The sequence below is a fragment of the Geotrypetes seraphini genome, chromosome 14 (assembly GCF_902459505.1).
Source record: "Geotrypetes seraphini chromosome 14, aGeoSer1.1, whole genome shotgun sequence".
NCBI lineage: Eukaryota > Metazoa > Chordata > Amphibia > Gymnophiona > Dermophiidae > Geotrypetes > Geotrypetes seraphini.
In genome coordinates this window covers 58,614,861-58,636,898 of record NC_047097.1, presented here as the reverse complement: position 1 = coordinate 58,636,898, position 22,038 = coordinate 58,614,861, and the positions used below count along the sequence as shown (strand labels likewise).

The following is a 22,038-nucleotide window of genomic DNA, read 5'->3' as shown; positions in this document are numbered from 1 at the left end:
AAATGCACGACGGATTACTCGCCATGCAAGCAGCGAAACTAGACAGCTACATCTCAAATTTACTGATTTCAGCACCAAACTACAGAACCTTCAGGAGAGAAATAAAAACCAGGCTTTTCAAGAAATATGTCGAGACAAACTCCTGATAAAACCAATTATCCTCACTCCATTACCAGACTCCAAATGTTCCAACCAGTAGCTTCCCTGTAATCTTCTGGATATGACCAGCATCTCATCCTTTTGTAATCCGCCTAGAACCGCAAGGTATTGGCGGAATAAAAGAAAGTGTGTTTGGTTGTTATTGGTAGCTGGATACTACATATTTTGTTAATAGCTCCTCTTTCACCTCTACCCTCAGAACTGCATGGAGGTTTTCCTGCTTATTGTTTTCTAGAAAGTCTTTTTATTTTCTCTCACTTTTGGAAAATGTGTGTCTCTGATTTTTGTATTTTGCACAGTACAAAGGGAAATGCAATTCATTTCTCTTTCTCAGTGGTGCACTATCTAGATTAGAATCTGGTTTCTGGAGGAGTGGGGGATTCTGTTTGTTGTATTGACTGTACTGCGTTTTACTAAGGACAACAAAGCATATTGTGTCCATTGGAAGCTTTATAAAACACTGCAACATTACTGTACCAGAAAAGCACTAGGATCATGACCTGAAGAGAATTAAGAATTTAATAATATTATTTAGATTTTGGTCACCTGAGACAACATCAAGCAGACTGATAAAAAGTTGGATACAAGGAAGCCAGGCATACACCAGAATGACATTGATCATAGAGGAGTCAATTCCAGGTATTACTCTGAATCATAAAGAGAGCGAAAAAATTCTGAAGTACCAAGAAATGCAGTCTGAGACCAAGAAAATATTGTGGAAGCAGACAGAAAAATTTCCTATTATTTTGGGACCACAGGTTTGATTAAAAGGAATGTTCACATATACCAGGATAGGTTGCCATACAAGAGGGTCAGTTGAAATGTTTCTGGTCTGACCAAGAAAGATCAAGATCAGCACCACAGTTCTATAGTTGTCTGGCAGATGGCGTTGACAAATGACTATGGTTAGATTTTCAAGTCAATCTGACATCTAATTTTGTCGCGTCAGCCTTTTAAAGTGAACAACTGCTCTGGTTTATGAAAATTGGACAAAATTGAATATTGCACTGTGATAAAATTCCTTCATTTGAAGGGAAAATCACCTTACCAAAATTAAATCTGAGTTAGATGCAGTATATGGTAATGTGTCCTTCATTTTCAACGGTGAAAGTATGGGCTGACTAGTTTAAATGTGGCCGGACAAGCTTTGTTGACGAAGAACGCTCCAGAAGTCCAAAAATAGCAACAACTGACCAAATGGTTGATGAATTTACCAAATTGTGATGGAAGATCGCTGACTGACCCTAAATGAGATAGCAGAGGCTGCTGGCATATCATCAGACTGTGTACACGCCATCCTACATGAATATTTAGGCAAGAGGAAGTTGAGTGCTCAATGAGTACCGCATTTGTTAACTGTCGACCAAAATTAAGTTTGATTGGGCATTTTGAAAATGTGTTTTGAGCATTTGTAAGCGAAATGAGAATGGCTTTTTGCAGCATTTTGTGATTGTGGATGAGACTGGGATTCATCACTATACTCCTGTGACAAAACAACAATCCAAGCAATGGATTATAAGAGATGAATCGACTCCAAGGAATGCAAAAAACAGCTCCATCGGCTAGATGGTGATGGCGACCGTCTTTTGGGATTTCCACAAGATAATTTTTGTTGACTATCTGGAAAAGGGAAAAAAACATTAGTGGCGAATACTATGCTAGCTTATGTCTAAGCACCAAAATCAAGACGAAACATTCTCATTTGGCCAAGAAGAAAGTTCTTTTCCACCAAGCCAATGGACTGGCTCACACATCAACAATCGCAATGGTGAAATTGCATGAACTGTTCATTTTAATTCCCTGTCTACCATACTCTATGAATTTGGTCCGGTGTGACTTTTTTGTTTCTGAACCTGAAAAAATGGCTGGTTGGGAAGAAATTTTCTTAGGATTCTGCGGTCATAGATACTGTAAACATCTATTTTTAGTTTAGATGTTTCATATTTTACTGAAGGCACGAAAGGTCTGAAAAAAACATTTCATTTTGCCCTCCAAAAATGTTGTGTTCTTGATAAGGCTGGAAGCTTTTCAATTGACCCTCGCATGTGTCACGTGAACTCCAGAAAGAAGCTCTTTTGGCATGATACAAGAGCTACAGTGAGTCTTAGCAGAGAGACAGACCATACTCCACAAACTCTGGCTTAGGAGTAAGGTTCATTACTGTCGCCGAGTGCAAAATTAATCCATTGGGAGAAATTTCCTCCTTGAATGACTAAGAACATAAGAATAGACATACTGCGTCAAACCAAAGGTTCACCTAGTCTAGTATCCTGTTTCTAAAAATGGTCAATCCAGGTCACAAGTACAGTACCTGGAAGAATTCAAAGAAATAGCTAGATTCAATGCTACCAAACCCAGAGATAAGCAGTGGCTTTCCCCAAAAAGACAGAGCCCAAAGTTCTCCTCCATCCATAGAAACATGATGGCAGATAAAGGCCAAATGGCCCATCTAGACTGCCCATCCACAGTAACCATTATCTCTTTCTCTCTCTGAGAGATCCTATGTGCCTATCCCAGGCCCTTTTGAATTCATGCAGTCTCTGTTTCACCACCTCTTCCGGGAGACTGTTCCACGCATCTACCATCCTTTCCGTAAAAAAATATTTCCTCAGATTACTCCGGAGCCTATCGCCTCTTAACTTCATCCTATGCAGAGTTTCCTTTCAAATGAACATTTATATTAAGTAGGTATTTAAACGACTCTATCATATCTCCCCTCTTCCGCCTTTCCTCCAAAGTATACAGATTGAGATCTTTAAGTCTGTCCCCATACGCCTTATCACGAAGAAAGCATACCATTTTAGTAGCCTTCCTCTGGACCAACTCCATCCTTTTTATATCTTTTTGAAGGTGCGGCCTACGTAATTGTACACAATATTTTAAATGAGGTCTCACCAGAGTCTTTATACAGAGGCATCAATACCTCCCTACTGGCCATACCTCTCCCTATGCAACCTAGCATCCTTCTAGCTTTCGCCGTCACCTTTTCAACCTGTTTGGCCACCTTAAGATCATCACATACAATTATCCCCAAGTCCCACTCTTCTGTTGTGCACATAAGGTTTTCACCCCTAAACTGTACCCATCTCCTTTCTTTTTCTCTCATTCTTTGAATGTACATTTCTTCAAACATTCAAACACTCCTTTCTCTAAATTTCTCCTTCTGTCTGATGGGGAGAGTGGTTAAAGCTACAGCCACAACCCCCTGAGGTTGTGGGTTCGAGCCCACGCTGCTCCTTGTGACCCTGGGCAAGTCACTTAATCCCCCCATTGCCCCAGGTACATTAGATAGATTGTGAGCCCACTGGGACAGACAGGGAAACATAATTGAGTACCTGTATAAATTCATGTAAACCGTTCTGAGCTCCCCTGGGAGAACAGTATAGAAAACTGAATAAATACATAGTGTGAACAGTTGCAGCCTGCAATAACCAGAGCTGGCATTGTGATGTCATAATGGCTAAGAGCCAGCCTCATCACTGATGTCATAATGGCTTGATTGCCCTATACTTGGCTCACTTTCACTACATTTTGATTTGTAGAGTTATGCAGTGGTTAAAGCTAAAGCCTCAGCACCCTGAGGTTGTGGATTCAAACCCCATGCTGCTCCTTGTGACCCTGGGCAAGTTACTTAATTCCCCCATTGCCCCAGGTACATTAGATAGAGTGGGAGCCCTCCAGGACAGATAGGGGAAAATGCTTGAGTACCTGAATAAACTCATGTAAACCATTCTGAGCTCCCCTGGGAGAATGGTATAGAAAATTTAAAAAATGAATGTTTAATGTTTGTTGATATTGCAGTGACCACAGTAATACATATATATAGCTGAGATAAGGTCATTCTCCAACCTAAGGCAGTTCTGCTCCATAGGAAACTTACCAGGTCATTGCTTCTGAACCATCAGGTGACATTTTCATATGAAACGGCATCATGTGTTGTAAGGCTTGAGGAAGCATTGTGACTTTTCTTGTGAAGTGTCACTATGCTTGCATTTAATTTCACATGACACATTGCTGCCTTTCTCTGGATGCTGTGTTGTTGTGATACCAACTCTGATATTCCTCTGTAACTTCTCAAGACGTCTTTGGCACCTTTGACCCACCTAGTGACGGTCATTTTAGAAGAGACCTTCAGCAACCTGTTCCAGTGCCTTTTCCTGTGGACACAAGCATCGGGTGCCATATATGTCTACACCCCTCCCCTTCTCTGAGTTTGTCTTTGCCCTTGCCCTGGGGAAGGATAGGGCCAGGGGTGTGTGAGCCCATGAGCTTCTCTATTGGTGGCTGCTTACCTGCCTGCTGTTAATTTCTTCTGCCCATAAGCACATGAGGGCTATTTCTAGATAGGAGCCGGGTGGGGGTGGGAATGAAAAAATATTTGTTGCAATAATTAGAAGTGTGCAGCTAAGATAACTGTGCTGTACTTCACTTCCTCTGGAGAAAACTGGAATCTGTATGCAGGTTTTACTTCCTACAGTAACTAGAATTTGATAATCTTATGACTCTCTCTTTAGTAATGAATTTACTGTTGTAATCCCCTTTGTATAAAGGCGGAATATAAATAATAAACTTCATGTCACAATGCCAATGGTTCTGGTAAGACTGTGGCAATGCTGATCCACTGCCTGCTGTTTGCCCTTCAGGCAATATTACAAATAAGATAGCTGGACATTTCCAGGAGCATTACATTTTAGGGTACTGTATTCTTGGTTGATAATATTTTGGAGTGGAAAAGAATACCAGAGGAGCGGTGGAATTGAGAGGGGTTTTATCAGGGAGGGGAGGGGAGGGAAGATGGGTGGGGTTAAGGTGACCTCTGGCTAGAAAGAAAAGCTGATACCATCTCTTCCCTCTCCTACTTTTAAACTAAAGTGATAAGGACTGCTGCGGGTCAGTGATCACAGAAAGAACAGGAGACCAGATGAGAAGAAACGAATCTGTTTCAAGACAGACTTATTCCATAGAGTTCTTAAAGGTTCGAAAGCAGGGGCGCAGGAGCTCAGACCTCAAGTGCAGCATATCCGTAATAGATTTGCATGGATAGCACCATTCATATCCATTGAGAATACGTATTCTGAATACCTGGTCTGTTTGTGACACTTGAGGCTTGAATTCCTGCATCCCTGTTCTAGAGACTTCCTTAGAAGGGCAGATGAACAGGACTTACATGAAGAACTATCACCCCCCACCCTTCTGCTTAATTCTGTCTTACAAAACACAGGAGACAGATTCACTGGTACCTCTGCTGGGATCTCTCTTACAACGTACAGTTACCGCCCTGTGATGGTTTGGCCATGAGGATGATATAAGATGTGCCTATTATGTTATTAGAAAGCAACTACAAATGTTAGATTTATAGCAGCTATTTTTTTCATTCTAAAATTTGACACGGGGAGAGGTTACCACGTAGCTCACCGTTCCAACAGTGCAGCTGTCTTCTCTGCCCTGTCTTGGCACTGTATCGTCACAGAGGCAGAGGGTGTGTTGGCAGCTTCAGAAATCTAATTGGCTGGATCAGTTCACAAAAAAAGAAGTATACTAGGAGCCAAAACCGATTGCCCTGGGCTGTAAGGAGCTCAAAACACGTAAACAAGAGGCAAAGAATCTGTCACAAGTTGAACACACCAGCAAAAGGCAGATCAATCCAAATGCAAGAAGTCTGATATGTATCAGTCAACCGATGTGGCCACTTTTCATCCACAGGCTGCGTCGGAGGTAACAACTATGAACAATGAAAATAGTCATAAACATAACTAAGCATCTAAAAAAAAACCCCCCAAACACACACTTAAAATCAAATCCTGCATATTCATGTGAGTATTTTATTGCATGGTTTGATTTACATACTCGTATGCATGGTTTAATTTGATTTTAAATCAGCCTTCTTGCATTTGGACTGACCCCGGGCAGCAATGAGGAGAGGGAGAGGAATATAAACGGGCAGTTGCTGCAGCATTACTGCACTAAGAGCATGTCTTAATAATAATAATAATTTATAGGCCGCCAAACCGGGGAGGTTCCAAGCGGCTCACAGCCTGAAAAAAACAATACATACATACATTTTTGGTTCATAGTCTTAAGTGCGCGAGGCAAACAAGTGCCGACAATTCAGCACACCGCAGGAAAACCTTCTTTTAAAAGGCTCCGATGGGGGGGTATTGGTGGGGAAACCCCCCCACTTTACTTAATAGGGATTGCACTGGCATTGGGCGGGGTTGTAACCCCACATTATGCTAGAAACTTAACTTTTTTCCTATTTTTTAGGGAAAAAGTTAAGTTTTCATATAATGTGGGGGGTTACACCCCCCCCCCCAACGAGGCAGCATGATCCCTATTAAGTAGAGTGGGAGGTTCCCCCCCACACCCCTCGTCAGAGCCCTTTAAAAGAAGGTTTTCCTGCGGCGCGCTGAAGTCATAGAAACATAGAAATAGACGGCAGATAAGGGCCCACGGCCCATCTAGTCTGCCCACCTTAATGTCCCTCCCCTACCTTTGCCCTGTGAATAGATCCCATGTGCCGATCCCATTTGGCCTTAAAATCAGGCACGCTGCTGGCCTCTATCACCTGTAGTGGAAGACTATTCCAACGATCAACCACTCTTTCAGTGAAAAAGAATTTCCTGGTGTCACCTCGTAGTTTCCCGCCCTTGATTTTCAACGGATGCCCTCTTGTTGTCGTGGGACCCTTGAAAAAGAAGATATCTTCCTCCGCCTCGATGCGGCCCGTAAGATACTTGAACGTCTCGATCATGTCTCCCCTCTCTCTGCGCTCCTCGAGCGAGTATAGCTGTAATTTGTCAAGCCGTTTTTCATATGGTAGATCCTTGAGTCCCGAGACCATCCGGGTGGCCATTCTTTGCACCGACTCCAGTCTCAGCACATCCTTGCGATAATGCGGCCTCCAGAATTGCACACAGTATTCCAGGTGGGGCCTCACCATGGATCTATACAATGGCATAATGACTTCCGCCTTACGACTGACGAAACCCCTTCGTATGCAGCCCATGATTTGTCTTGCCTTGGACGAAGCCTGCTCCACTTGATTGGCAGACTTCATGTCCTCACTGACGATTACCCCCAAGTCTCGTTCTGCTACCGTTTTTGCTAGGATCTCGCCATTAAGGGTATAAGACTTGCATGGATTCTGGCTGCCCAGGTGCATAACTTTGCATTTTTTGGATTGAAGTTGAGTTGCCATGTCCTAGACCATCGCTCCAGTAGGAGTAGGTCGTGCATCATGTTGTCGGGCATTGAATCTTCGTCTGTTGTGCATTTGCCCACTACAGACGAAGATTCAATGCCCGACAACATGATGCACGACCTACTCCTACTGGAGCGATGGTCTAGGACATGGCAACTCAACTTCAATGCCAAAAAATGCAAAGTTATGCACCTGGGCAGCCAGAATCCATGCAAGTCTTATACCCTTAATGGCGAGATCCTAGCAAAAACGGTAGCAGAACGAGACTTGGGGGTAATCGTCAGTGAGGACATGAAGTCTGCCAATCAAGTGAAGCAGGCTTCGTCCAAGGCAAGACAAATCATGGGCTGCAAACGAAGGGGTTTCGTCAGTCGTAAGGCGGAAGTCATTATGCCATTGTATAGATCCATGGTGAGGCCCCACCTGGAAGTCTTGCACTGAATTGTTGGCGCTCAGTTGTCGGCACGCGTTTGTCTCGTGCGCTTTTGTCCCGTCACCACATTTTCAATAAAAATCTCGATAAAATACAATAAAAGACAGTACATACATTTCAATAAAATTGATCAAGATGGAAGTGCAAACCATGCAGGTAAGAGCCCCAAATCTCCATTTTCAGTTAACTAAGTGGTCTCAAACTCGCGGCCCGCCAGGTACTATTTCGAGGCCCTCAGTATGTGCCTCAAAATAGTGGGAAAACCATCTAAACTTCACTTTCTGCATGTTGCACTGCATAGCTGAAATTATCAGAAGCAATTAAGGAAAGATTTATAAACTATAACGAGTTTTACCTCATGCAAAGTTGTCATTTCTTTAATAAGACATTAACTGCTTTTTTTCTGCGGCCCTCCAAATCCAAAATGTGACCCTGCAAAGGGTTTGAGTTTGAGACCACTAAGTTAACTCATGCTAGTTCCTCAGATCATCACTTGTTCTGCCCTCATCTAGATGAAGTCAATTATATTTTTGTTCAGTTTTTCTGATTCCAGCTTCTCCCCCTGGCAGCTTTGTCAGATCCCTGCAAAAAGAAGCCCGTATCCCTTTTCCTGGCTCCCCTCCAGCAGCTCAGACTTTTATATCCACCTTACTGTCATGTCTGAGGCAGTTCTTGGCCTGCTTCCTTCTCCTCTTTATCCTGTAATAACTTTTTATTCGCCTGGCAGTCCTCATGCTAAAGCTCAGACCTTGGAAGCATCCTGCTTCCTCTGTGTATGTCCCCCTGCAACTGGGACAAATTCACCAGATGTTTGAACTGCCACCTGCACCTCAAGAACTGAAAATCGGCCCTTACACATCTGAGTTTTTTCTCAGCATGCACTCTGAATCAGGCGCTTCTAAAGTTTGTCTGTGGTTGTATTTATTAGGAACAGAGCCACAGAAAAGTCAAGCAGTATAATGTGGTGCAGTCTTATTTATTCACATTATTTAATTTTCTTATAAACTGGCTGTAAGCTATTGAAACAATGTATATTCAGTAGGCATTTTTCTGTCCCAGTCCTAGGACGATAAACATTTCAGTTCAAGGTTTTTGGAGTTTCAAAATCTCCTTTTGTCAAATAGGTGGGCCTAGATTCCCACAAACCCTCCACACCACAGAAACAAGTTTGACTTGTTTTTAGGAGCATTAGTCCTGTGTTTTTTCTCTCTCGGTGCCTTCTCTACTCCTCCAGGAATACTGACTGTCAGTAAATGAACGTGAACCGGAACAATGACTTGTGGTTCCTGCATTGTGGGCTTACTGTCTAAAACCCTGGAGTGATCCCCTGAGTCAGTCTTGGTGCTTAAATTTCAGCACAGTGAGTCCTGTCTTGCACATAGTGGGGGGGGGTGAGGAGGGGGGAATTTTATAAATATTTTTGCACCCACACCAGACAGATTTTCGTAATCATCATAGTACACAGACAGCTCTACTTGGCATAACAACCTTTATTCATAAAGCAATGGATCGTTTAAGAATGTGGGAGGGGGTTTTCCCCAAATTGTATATTGAGTTTTACAAGAAGTAAAGAACAACCAAAAGTGCATAACATACAGAGTTATCTCAACTACAGAAGCACTCACATGCCAAACAATGAGTTAACAGAAAGCCCATCCCCTCCCCACATCCTTCCCCCCCCTTAAATCTGACAGGGAAACAAAGAAATCTGGTGAGGGTCCAAAAATAACAGCATGAAATAAATCATAGAAAAACTTGGGTAACCAGAGACCTACCAAAATTAGAGCAATTTAACATAATTATCCAGAAGGGCCCAGATGGCCTGAAATTTCCAGATTCCACCGAGCTGCTCAGCCATAGTTTGCTCATATCGGTAGTGCAGGCATAATGTCTCCCACCAGAAGGAAAAATTCAAGTGGTCTCCTTGTTTCAACCGTGTCATCAATTGTAAAGCAACGCCCATCATTGGTAGGAACCTGTCCTGATGGTCTTTTAGTGGACTCCTTGAAAAGAGACATGTGCCAAACATCACAATCCCTTAAGAAAGTGGCAATTGGGCCTTGAGGATGAGCAAAATTTCACTCCAGATGGACTGCCAGAAAGACCATATCAAAGAGCAGTGGAACAGAAGATGATCCAACGTACCAGCCTCCAACTTACAATACCAGTACCGATTGGAGCAGGAAGGATCCAGTATACTCTGTACAGCGAAAAGTAGAGTCTGCCTCAAGGAAGCCGAAGGAGTATATCGGACCCTACAAGTCCACAGTCTATTCCAGTGAGCAGAGGAAATGGTACACTGTAGTTCCCTACTCCAGATGGCCAACCCCAACTCGTTGAGGCAGCTGCTTGCGCAATGGCTGGTACCAATTGGAGGCCTCAGTGGCCCAGGAATGCCACTCTATAGCGCATGAAAGGCAGACTCTGCTGATGTTCCAGATCAAGCCATTCCGGAATTCCTGCGTTAATAGTGTGTCTCATCTGTAGTCTTTTGAAGCATTGTGAAAAAGGCAGAGTAAATGTTTGTTGTAAATGCAGAAATGAGGCTAGTCGACCCTGAAAACAAACATCCTGTAGTGTTCTGATTCCATAATACTTTGGAACCATCAATAAGTGTGCGGGGGTTCAACCATAAAGATAGGTGTGTAGTCCTTTTGGTGGGTGCAGGTAACAGATTATCCAGATACCTCAAAGCTTTCCAAGTGGAATGAAGAATAGCGTTACCCTTATAAATTCTAGGAAGGCATATACCAAACATGTGTTTAAGATTTCAGTGGAGCCATTAGTTGCATTTCCAGAGATAGCCAATCAAGAAAATACATCATACAATTCAGGTAGGACACAATACACACCCTGTCTCAATAAATAAGCATGATGGTACAGGTAGAAATTCGGAAATTAATCCTTCAGAGGGGTTGAGGTTTCTGCAAGGATGCCAAAGCAATTCTGGGAATCCCACCCGCCCATAGAATATCTGTGAGTAATTGATTAAGTTGCTTATAGAAGGAAGCTGAGAAAAAAACTAGCAACATACTCTTATGATAACAGACCACAGGTGCAATCATCATCTTAACAGTATGTACCCTCTCCCACCAAGACAGATGTAACGGGTTCCATCACTCACACATCTCCTTTACCATAGCCAGTAAGCGTTTTTCATTCACAAGCATGGTCTCTTCCAGCGTCCGCAGAATCAACACTCCTAGATATTGAATACCTTCCACAAGAAAGGATAGGGATCTATTAAGGATTTCAGGCAGTGAACATTCAGTGGTAGTACCTCAGATTTACTCCAGTTGATTTTATAACCATAAAAAGTCCCAAAGTTGTCTATCAACTGGAGCAAAGCCAGAATGGACAACTCTGGACGGATAAGATGTATCTGAATGTCACCAGCATAAGCCGAAACTTTATACATTCAACCCCAATAGGGTTGTTTTAAGAATGTTTTGATGATTTCCCTAGATTTATCTTCAGCGTTTGATATTATTGATCACTCGCGTCTGCTTTCCCGTCTACAGGAAATGGGTATTAGCAAAGCAGTTTTAGAATGGTTCAGTTCATATTTTCAAGACTGGAATAATATAGTGAGAATGAGGGATACAGAATCTAAATATTTTAGTCCTGGGTTCGGCCTTTCGCAAGGATCAATTCTATTGTCTCTTCTGTTTAATGGTTTGGTTTTTTTTGCACCTCTTTTGACATTGATGCAGTCGTTAGGATTTACTATGTTTGTACATGCTGATGACATCCAGATACTAAATACTTTTGAATCCTGTTCAGTACAGAAATTGCATCTATAAATGAGAAATTACAAATTGGTTAAATTCTCAAAGATTAAAACTTAATCCAGATAAATCGACATTGATAAATGTTACTCCATGTGATCAAGTAGTTTTACCACCTGAGATTCGATTGGGAAATACATAGATTCCGCTCGTAACAAGCACTAAGATTTTAGTCATCATCTTGGATGACAAATTAACGTACCATTCATAAATTTCTAAAGTTGTTAAAAATTCTTTTTTTTAAATTGCATTTGATTAGATCAATTCAATCATTACTGTTTCCAGAAGCATTGAAAATTTTGGTACACTCATTAGTGATTCAACAACTTGATTACTATAATTCTCTGCGCTGGGTTTCACCAAAAAGATATACATAGACTCCAAATTGTGAATTGGCCCGATATCAGTATTCTGTACAATCTTCATAAATTTGATGACATTACTCAATTTCTGAAAGAAGCCCATTGACTTCCTGTTAAACATCGTATTATATATAAAATACTTTTAATAACTTTTAAGGTGCTGACTTCTGAAGATCTTTTGTATCTTGAACGCTATCTGAGCCCGTATACATTAGTAAGAACATTAAGATTGTCGAGTAAACAACTTCTTATGGTTCCATCTTATTGGGAAATAGTCCATGAGCGTGTGAGAGATGCTAATTTTTCTGTTAATGGCCCAAAGCTTTGAAATTCCTTACCAATATATCTTTGCTCAATAACTAAAGTAGGCTTGAAAACTTTTCTCTTTTCTGATGCATATTATTCTTGGCTGTAAATTTAAAAGATTTCATGAGCGTCAACTCTCCTTTCAGGCTGCCACGTATGACAGTGATTTCAGGCATTTGTGCTCTATATCTCACTCTTACCTTCAGTTTAGAAGGCAATTGAAGACTCGTCTCTTCAACAAATTTCTAGGTAATTAGATTTCCTACACTCAGATTATTCCTTGTAACCTTATTATTCTTTTGTGAACCACATAGACAAATTTGGTTATGCGATCTAGAAATTGATTTATTGTATTATATTGATTTATTGAAAGACTGCGCTGCTGGTATTATGCAAAACAGATAACATCCCAATGTGTTTTCCTTCCTATTAAATTTTGTAGTTCATGCCCTTTATCTTAATTTCAAGTGTATTTCAAAGTTGTTTTTATTGTTACTATATATGTTTTTAGATTGTAAGCCCCCCAGAAGGTAATCCCTTGGTGCGAGAGTAAATTTTTAATAAACTTGGAAAGCTTTTATAAAACTTGCTCCATGGGTTACATGCATAAATATATGCATAGTGTTGAAAAGGTATGTCCTTTTACACAACCTTCCTGTGAGCATGTTCTGGGCAGAGCGTAGGTGGATTCATGATGTATGCTCATACTTTATATGCCAGCACTTATACCTGCTTCCAAGCAGGCATACACACGTGCAGCTTCACTCCAGCTAGGATTGCTATTGGGTTTATACTCGTATATATATCTAAACTAAACTAAGCCTTGAGTTTATATACCGCATCATCTCCACGGAAGTGGAGCTCGACACGGTTTACAAAGTATAAAAATAAGGAAGAGAGAGGAGAAGGATTTACAAAAGCATGTAGAAAGGGGGGAGGTAAACAGGAAAAGAGATGTTATATGCTAGAGAAAAGCCAGGTTTTCAGTTGTTTTCGGAAAAGTTGGAGGGAGCCCAGGTTCCGCAGCGGGGCAGTGAGATCGTTCCAAAGGCCCGTGATTTTGGAGAGGAGGGAATCTAGTGTTTTTTTTTAGAAAGATACGCGGACACTTGTAGAAGCAGGCAGCTCAACCCCCATCACCATATTTTTAACCCTGTTCAGAGACCCATCCCCTTCTTTCATACCTGTGCACTATACCCTCATCCCTCTTCAAGGTGTCTCCGTCCTCTTTCCACTTCTCCAGATCATTCACACACGGTCTCATCATCTTATACTTCATTCCCTCTCTCTTATTTCACAACCTCAATCATATTCCCATCCCATTTAATCATAATAATAACTTTATTCTTTTATACCGCCATAACCAAAAGTTCTAGGCGGTTTACACTAAAAGCAGCTGGACAATCAGTGAAATACAATAATACAGTAAAAAATACAAATATTTGTAAAATAGAATTTCAATAATAAAGCTCACTAAGTAATAAACTTATTGAACAAAGTGAACTTAAGAACATAAGCAATGCCTCTGCCGAGTCAGGCCTTAGGTCCATCATGCCCAGCAGTCCGCTCCTGCGGTGGCCCCCCAGGTCAATGACCTGTAAGTGATCTATTACTCTAAAGCATTTGTACCTTATAGTAACTCTCTAATTGTATCTCTGGATCCCCTTTTCCTTCAGGAACTCGTCCAATCCCATTTTGAAACCCAAAATCGTACTCTGCTCTACCACCTCTTCTGGAAGCGCATTCCAGGTATCCACCATCCTCTGAGTGAAGAAGAACTTCCTAGCATTTGTTCTGAATCTGTCTCCCTTCAAATTTTTTGAGTGCCCTCTAGTTTTTGTCGCCCCTGCCAGTCTGAAGAATCTGTCCCTCTCTACCTTCTCTCTACCCTTCATGATCTTGTAAGTTTCTATCATATCCCCTCTATGTCTCTGCTTTTCCAGGGAAAAGAGCCCCAACTTCTCCAGAAGTGGTCTTAATTAATTTCTGAAAACTGCAATAGGATAACATAGCTTGCTGAATACATTTACCTAACCAAGATTGTTGCCTACCAGCTTGAAATGCTAGGGTCCTATCTAAGAAAGTCTTATATCTACACCCATTAATTTTTGGATAAGCAAATAAGTAGAAGTTTCTAGTTTTTCTTGATGGTCTATGCAACACAAAATGAGGAAAAAGGTAAGCTGGAGACAATCCCGAAATCAGCTTAAAGCAGATACAGGAAAACGCCTCCACTCACTAAACTAAACCTTATGCTTGTGTACCACATCCTCTCTATAAAAATAGAGCTTGACACGGTTTTCAGAAAATTAAAGAAAAAAAAAATACAATTTATAAAAAAGCCAAGTTTTTAGATGTTTTCGGAATAGTTGGAGAGAGCCCAGATCACGCAACTGGACAGGAAAATTATTCCAGAGCTCAGTAATTTTGAAAAGAAGAGACTTCCCTAGTTTTCCAGTATAGCTGACGCCTTTCAGCGTAGGAAAGGATATTGCCCCATAGTGTCTTCTATTACCTTTTCCTGCCGCCATGGTTCTTTTACCCCCTTGGTCACTTTGAAAGTCCAGCTGACTTTTTACAGGCTTTTTCCTTTTGAGTTATTTCTCACCTAGACTACTGTAACTCATTATTAAATGGACTACCCCAAAAAGAACTTCGCCGTTTGCAGATTATACAAAATACCGCAATCAAACTCATTTACAAAATAGGAAAATTCGAACACGTTACCCCGCTTCTTAAGGAGGCTCATTGGCTCCCAGTCACACACCGTATAGTTTATAAAATTCTACTGCTCTCATTTAAAATCAAACTCTCCCATTTGCCCTTATTTTTAGACAAATTACTAATTCCTCAAAGTTCTCCCCGTACCTTACGTTCTACGGACCAAAAACTCCTTTTCATCCTTTCTCTAAAAGAATCTTATTATACAAGGAAAACCAATTTTGCTATAACAGCTCCTACTTTATGGAACTCTCTTCCTCAATTTCTTCGGGATGAAACTCATTTACCTAAATTCAAAACTAATCTAAAAACTTTCCTATTCAAGGATGCTTTTAACAACCCCTAACCACTTATATTCACTTACTTACTCATCATTGTCCTAAAAGCTCTTCTTTATTTCAGCGCATATCTTTTATACCATGCACCCTTGTCCTTCATGTTCTATCCCTTCCTTCTATCTCATTTCCTCTAATATTATGTAACTTTTCCCTTCCTTCCCATCTCTCCTCACGGTCATGTTTGTCAGTATATGTCTAATATGTTTTCGCATATTTCTCAAACACCCCATTAACTAGTTCTTACTCTCCTATTTTAAATTTTTTTTTATATTGTTAACCGGTCAGATATTTGTTTTATGATCGGGATATCAAAAATCAATAAACTTGAAACTTGAGTGGACTTAAAGAAATGGTATTGTTAGGGCTCCTTTTACGAAGGTGCGTTGGGCGGTTTTAGTGCACGCTACACTGCCACGCACGCTACACGCTAACGCCTCCATAGAGCTGGCATTAGTATTTTCTGTGTAGCTAGAGGTTAGTGCGCACTAAAAATGCTAGCAGTCATAGAAACATAGAAATAGACGGCAGATAAGGGCCACGGCCCATCTAGTCTGCCCACCCTAATGACCCTCCCCTACCTTTGCCTAGTGAATAGATCCCACGTGTCGATCCCATTTGGCCTTAAAATCAGGCACGCTCCTTCGTAAAAGGAGCCCTTAGTTTTTGCCAGTACACCTAACCTTTTTTCAAATTCTCTCTTGGCCTGTTTGATTACTGTTTTATATCGAACTTGCTACTGCTTCTGTTCATTCTAGTTTTCGACATCCTACAGCCCCTTAACATAGAAACATAGAAATAGATGGCAGATAAGGGCCACGGCCCATCTAGTTTGCCCGCCGCAATGACCCTTCCCCACCTAACTCAGTGAATAGATCCCACGTGTCTATCCCATTTGGCCTTAAAATCAGGCATGCTGCTGGCCTCAGTGACCTGAAGTGGAAGATTGTTCCAGCGGTCAACCACTCTTTCAGTGAAAAAGAATTTCCTGGTGTCACTGTGCAGTTTCCCTCCCCTGATTTTCTACGGGTGCCCTCTGGTTGCCTTGGGACCCTTGAGAAGGAAGATATCTTCTTCCACTTCGATGCGACCCGTGAGATACTTCACACCTTCCCTCACCCACACATCATCCCACGTGCAACTTTCATTAAATCTGTGTTGGAAAGCATTTCAGAAGCTATGCCTCGGCATGTTTTCCATTCTTGTTTCTTTCTGTTCAACCCCTTCTCTGTCTGCGCAATAATGGGCAGGGTGACCTGACACATGAGAAACGAACTCCAAGCCCAGCCTGAAGCCTGTGCCTCTGTTGCAGCCTTCCTTAAGTCTGTTCTTAGCCAAAAACCATGCCATGGGAGTCTCAAATGAAACGTGGAAATACTATGACTGTGGCTAGTTATCATTTCTGTAATGCTCTTACTGATAGGCAGCACTGCACAAATGCACATTAGAAACGATCCCTTCTCCCTGGAGCTTATAGTCACGACATGCAGGAAAGACAAATAATTGGTTTCAGAAATGTTATTATAGGAAACCTGGTTGAGATTGAGAAAGACTCAGGGTATAAGATCTAAAAGAAAGACACTGAAAAGAAGAGACAGAATTTGATAATGTTATAAAAAGATGTATGTCCTGAAAGAAAGACAGGGCTTGAAGATGACCCCAAACCTGAGGCTAATGGGTCTGAAAAGAGGGACGGTGGGAATTTCTGGAAAAAGAGGGAAGAGAGTTTGGGAAAAGTCCATAGGCTGTTATTGAGAAAGACATGGGGGAAGCCTCTGCTTGCCCTGGATTGGTAGCATGGAATGTTGCTACTCTTTGGGTTTTGGCCAGGTACTAGGGGCCTGGATTGGCCACCGTAAGAACGGGCTACTGGGCTTGATGGACCATTAGTTTGACCATTCTAAAAGATAAGTTCTTTCAAAATGCCAGGTGTGAGAAGTGCAAAGTGATGCACATAGAGAAATCCTCACATCAGTGTGTGGCAATGGTAAAAACAAGCAAATGAACAGTAATTTATCCCTGGGCAGGTTCGGGGTGTGACGGCATCTTGAATATTGCGCAGTTCTAGTTACTTCAGCCTAAAAAAGTTATTGAGGCTGAAAAGGGTGCAGAAAAGGACAAAAAGCATAAAGGAGATGGAACAGCTAATGAAGGAAGGCCGAACCTAACGGATGTAGCAGTATATAAGAAATAAATTACATTACACTCTTCAGCTTAGAAAAAGAGAAGACCAAGAAGGGGATATGAGGGGATAAAGGTTTATAAAATCATACGTCAGGGTGGATCAGATAGGTCATATGATCTTTTATCTATGTTTCAATATATCTAGTTTACTCATCCACAATGTCAACTATCCCTTTCTCTCCCTTAGAAATCCCATGTATCTGTCCCAAGCTTTCTCCAATTAATCTTTACCACCTTTCCACATATCCACCACTCTTTCCATGATGAAATGTTTCTTCATATTATGTTAACCTGTAACTTGTTCTGAGCTTGTTGGGGGAGAACAGGATACAAAAGGAATGAACAAAATAAATAAATAAATTACTCCCGAGTCTATCCTCTTACTTTCATCCTATGCCCCATCATTCTAGAGCAGGGGGTGTCCAACCTGCGGCCCAGTGAAGTATTTTGTGCGGCCCCAGTCGAAGGCGATGCAGTGTTTTCCTCTGCTGCCCCCGGGTGTTTATCGTCTTGCCGACTCCCTCCTCTGTCTTGCTGCAGCGTTTGCACGTATGTGCGGCCCCCAGAAACATTTTTTTCGACCAATGCGGCCCAGGGAAGCCAAAAGGTTCTAGAGCTTTCTCTTCTGTCCATTTTTGCCATAGGTACCTGGGGCAATCAGAGCCTTAGGCACTTTCTGGCACTGGGAGATGGGGCAGTTATGGGAGGGGATAAAAAGGGACTTACAGGGCTAAAAAAAGATTTTTGAAAAGTTATGCGGCAGTTAAAGCCAACATTCAGCAGTACTACCCAATGAAACGTCACTGGATATCAGCAGATGGGCAATTTCAAGCAATTTGAGTGGGCAAGAGCCTCTTCTACCCACTTAAATTGCTTTGAATATTTTTATGTTTCAAGTTTATTAGAAATTTGATGAATCGCTTATATGCGAGATACTAAGCGAATTACATTAAAATCCAAATTTGTGCATTCATTAAAATACAATAAAATTATAATAACAAATCGAAAAAGGGGTTAGGCCTACGGACCAACAGACATAACTGGATGTGGAGGGATGAGGGGATAAGGTTACAATATTAATAATTTTAAAAAGAGGGAAACATTAATGGGAAAAAACATTAGGAAGGGTATCTTTTTTTTATTTTTCTATTTTGATAAGAGGACTGCTGCACTGTGGCTATTCCATACAGAGGGTAAAGGCATCTTTAAACAGGAAAGTTTTTAGATTAGTTTTAAAACGGCTAATGTCTTTTTCGTCTCTTATATAACGGGGAAGAGAATTCCAGGTTTGGGGGGTTACTATTGAAAATATATCATGTCGTCTAGTGCCGATCACTTTTAAAGAAGGGACTATCAAAAGACCTTGGGTTGATGAGCGAAGGGGGCGAGAAGAGATATATGGAATAAGAATCCTGTTTATAAATTGCGGTTCGTTTGTGGATAAAGTTTTAAATACTAATAGTAGAATTTTAAAGGTAATCCGATGGTTGATAGGAAGCCAGTGTGAGGCAACCAGAAAGGGGGTTACATGGTCATATTTTTTCCCATTGTGAATAAGTTTAACGGCAAGATTTTGAATTATCTATAAACGTTTCTTTTCTTTTTGAGTAATGTTTAGTAGTAATGAATTGCAATAGTCTAGCTTAGAGATAATAAGTGAATGTATAAGTATGTTCAGAGATTTTGGTTCCAAGAACTTGGAAATAGAATGGATCAGACGTAAGCGATAAAAACAAAATTTAACTATGTTATTTATGTGCTCATGATAGGAGAAATTATCATCGATGTGTTGAGTTCAAAACACTGGTGGTTGGGACGTCCATTTCTTGATATTCCATTTCAGTTTATATGCTGCTGCCTCTATAATGGGCCAAGAGCAATCTACAACCTAGCAAAAATAACAATCAAAATATATAAATAATACCATAGCATGTGCACTTTACACTTTATATTGTAATAGTTAATTAGCACGTTTATAATATGCATGTTTTAACACACCTTGAGGTGGTCCCTGTACATTAGAAACATAGAAACATGTTTATCCGTTTGATTTTGGAATACTTAATTGGTATATACAGTCGACCCCCGAAATTCACGGGGGTTTTGTTTTTAGAGTGTCCGCGAATTTTTTAAAAATGTGAATATTGGATGTGGTAAAAAAAAAAAAAAAAAAAAAGCATATTTTCATAGTTTAAACCCTTTTAGAAGATGAAGCAGACCTGGGCTGTTTCTGCTGGCCTCGCACTGCTTCATGTAAACCGGTGGGGGAGGTGTTCTGCAAGCCTCTGGAGTCAGTTGCTTCTTTTTCATGCTAACCGCAGATGCCGTTTTCTTTTTCTCTGACGGCAGCAGCAACAAAGGGCTTCCCTCCCCTGATGGTACCTGACTCAGGCCCTGAGGGAGAGGAGCCATCAGCAAAGAATGTGGTGTCGAGGATTTCCTGGCACCAAATGCGTGTAGCGCCATTGAAGAGGCCATCCTGTCCATGAAGAGAAGTCTTCACGGTGCTAGCGACCACCTGGTTAAAGAGGCTGCCAGTTGCCATAAAAAACAAAAATTTTGGCAGTGTTGCCTCTAGTCAGGGACTTGGGTGCTTGTGTAGTGTTTTTTTTAAGAAGAGAACAATGAAAAACCGTGAACAACTGAGGCTGCGAACTCTGGACTGTGAATTAGCGGGGGTATATTGTATGTGTTTTTATGATTTCTTTATACACTTATTGCAGTATAATCTTGTTATAACGGACTCGCTTAAAACGGAACCTCACCTATAGCGGACGAGGTCCACTGGTCCTAACCGAGCGCCATTATAAACATACAGAAAATCATCAGATATAGCGGACTCGCATATAACGGACTTTCAGCTATAACAGACAACTATTTTGGTCCCCAGAGCTGCTTTTAGCTGTAATTTTCTTCGGCTGTAAAGGACATGCAAGCTCCACCTACAAGGTGCGTGGCATGCCGGTGATATAGTATCAAAATGCAGCCCAGAATAAAAATGACTTTCCAGTACAATGTTCTGGTTTGCAATCATTTCGTGCCATACCAATGTTTTGCTGAGTTTTGTTATTGATGTTGCTGATATGCTTGTGCAGTGACTGTTGTTCATTGATTTACATTGTTTCAAGTTGCCCTGAATAAAATTTTTTAAAAAAATGCAACTGGATATAACGGACTCTGACCATTTTTCCAGGTCCCTTGAAGTCCGTTATAACGAGATTATACTATATTTAATATTATATTAATATTTTTGTTATGTATTTGAACAATTTATGTATGTTTTTTTTAAATCTTTTCTTAATTACTTATACTAATTATGCTGTTTCAGTATTGTCCCTTTACTGGGGAAAACACTGGACTTTTTAATAAAACCTTGTGATATAAAGAAACCTTGTCTTCGTGATCTGCATTTTTCTTGCAACTTTGCTGCTTGTGGCTCTTTGAAGCCTCAAGACGCCTGACGCCTGAAACCAAGCAGCTAGACTGAAGCAGATTTTAGATTGATAAGCCCCTGGAACTGGTTAGAAGCCTTGAAGCCTCCTGAGTAGTTTTTACTGTATATTCCAGCCTTTTGTGTTATTTGCTGGGGGTTGGTCAGTGTATAAAGGACTACAGTGCATAAGGAGTACATGGACCTCGGTTTATTGTTCTTGGTATACCTCTGTGAGAAAGGAAGATTGTTATATTGTATGCATTTGTATTTTATGACAATTTTCAGCGAAATGTAAAAAAAAAAAAAAAAGTTTTTCCTTCTTTCTCTTCTTGTACCTGCAGTTGCCAAACATGTTTGGGAACCTGCGCTCTACCTTCATGGCGCTGATGATCGGGTCCTATGCCTCCTCGGCTGTGACGTTTCCTGCAGTGAAGGTAGATCCTGGTATCACCAGTGGGGAGGCCAGTCATGGCAGCCCCTGCAAAACATGCCTTTCATTCTTCATTGTTCTGTCACTCTGGGACATGCAGTAATCCAGTTTTGCTGTTTGTGGTTTGCTTGCAGCTAATCTACGATGCTGGAGTTTCCTTTGTTGCTATTATGTTGGTGTGGTCTGGCCTGGCCTGCCTCATTTTCTTGAACTGTCTTATTAACTGGCCAAAGGAATCTTTCCCAGCACCAGAGGAAGCAAGTTACATGTGAGTGAGTACATTCGGGTGGTAGGTATAGAGAGGGGGGGGGGGGTCAAGAAAAAAGTGAACAAAAAACTGGTTTGAGGAGAAAGATAATAATAACAGTAATAACAAGATTTATAATCTGCTCTTTCCTCATCAGTCCAGAGCGACTAACATTCCAAGATAACATACCAACATAAAAATAGCCTTACTGAGTCAGGCCAATGGTCCATCTAGCCCAGTATTCTGTCTTCACAGTGGCCAATCCAGGGCAAACAGTGGCTTCCTCCATGCCTGTCTCAATAGCAGACTGGGCTTTTCCTCCAGGAACTTGTCCAAAACTTTTTAAAAAAACCAGCTACGTTAACCACTCTTACCACATCCTCTGGCAAAGCGTTCCAGAACTTAACTATTCTCTAAGTAAAAAAAATATTTCCTCCTA

At 41.1% G+C, this 22,038-nt stretch overlaps 1 protein-coding gene across 1 annotated transcript in view; it reads left to right on the top strand.

Moving 5' to 3' along the window:
* The window catches only part of SLC43A1 (solute carrier family 43 member 1), a 71,788-nt gene that overhangs the window by 34,882 nt on the left and 14,868 nt on the right, over window positions 1–22,038 (top strand). The window contains exons 6-7 of the mRNA XM_033920821.1: window positions 21,264–21,356; window positions 21,487–21,620. Of these exons, the coding sequence (XP_033776712.1) occupies window positions 21,264–21,356; window positions 21,487–21,620 (227 nt within the window). The remainder of the gene's footprint in view (window positions 1–21,263; window positions 21,357–21,486; window positions 21,621–22,038) is intronic.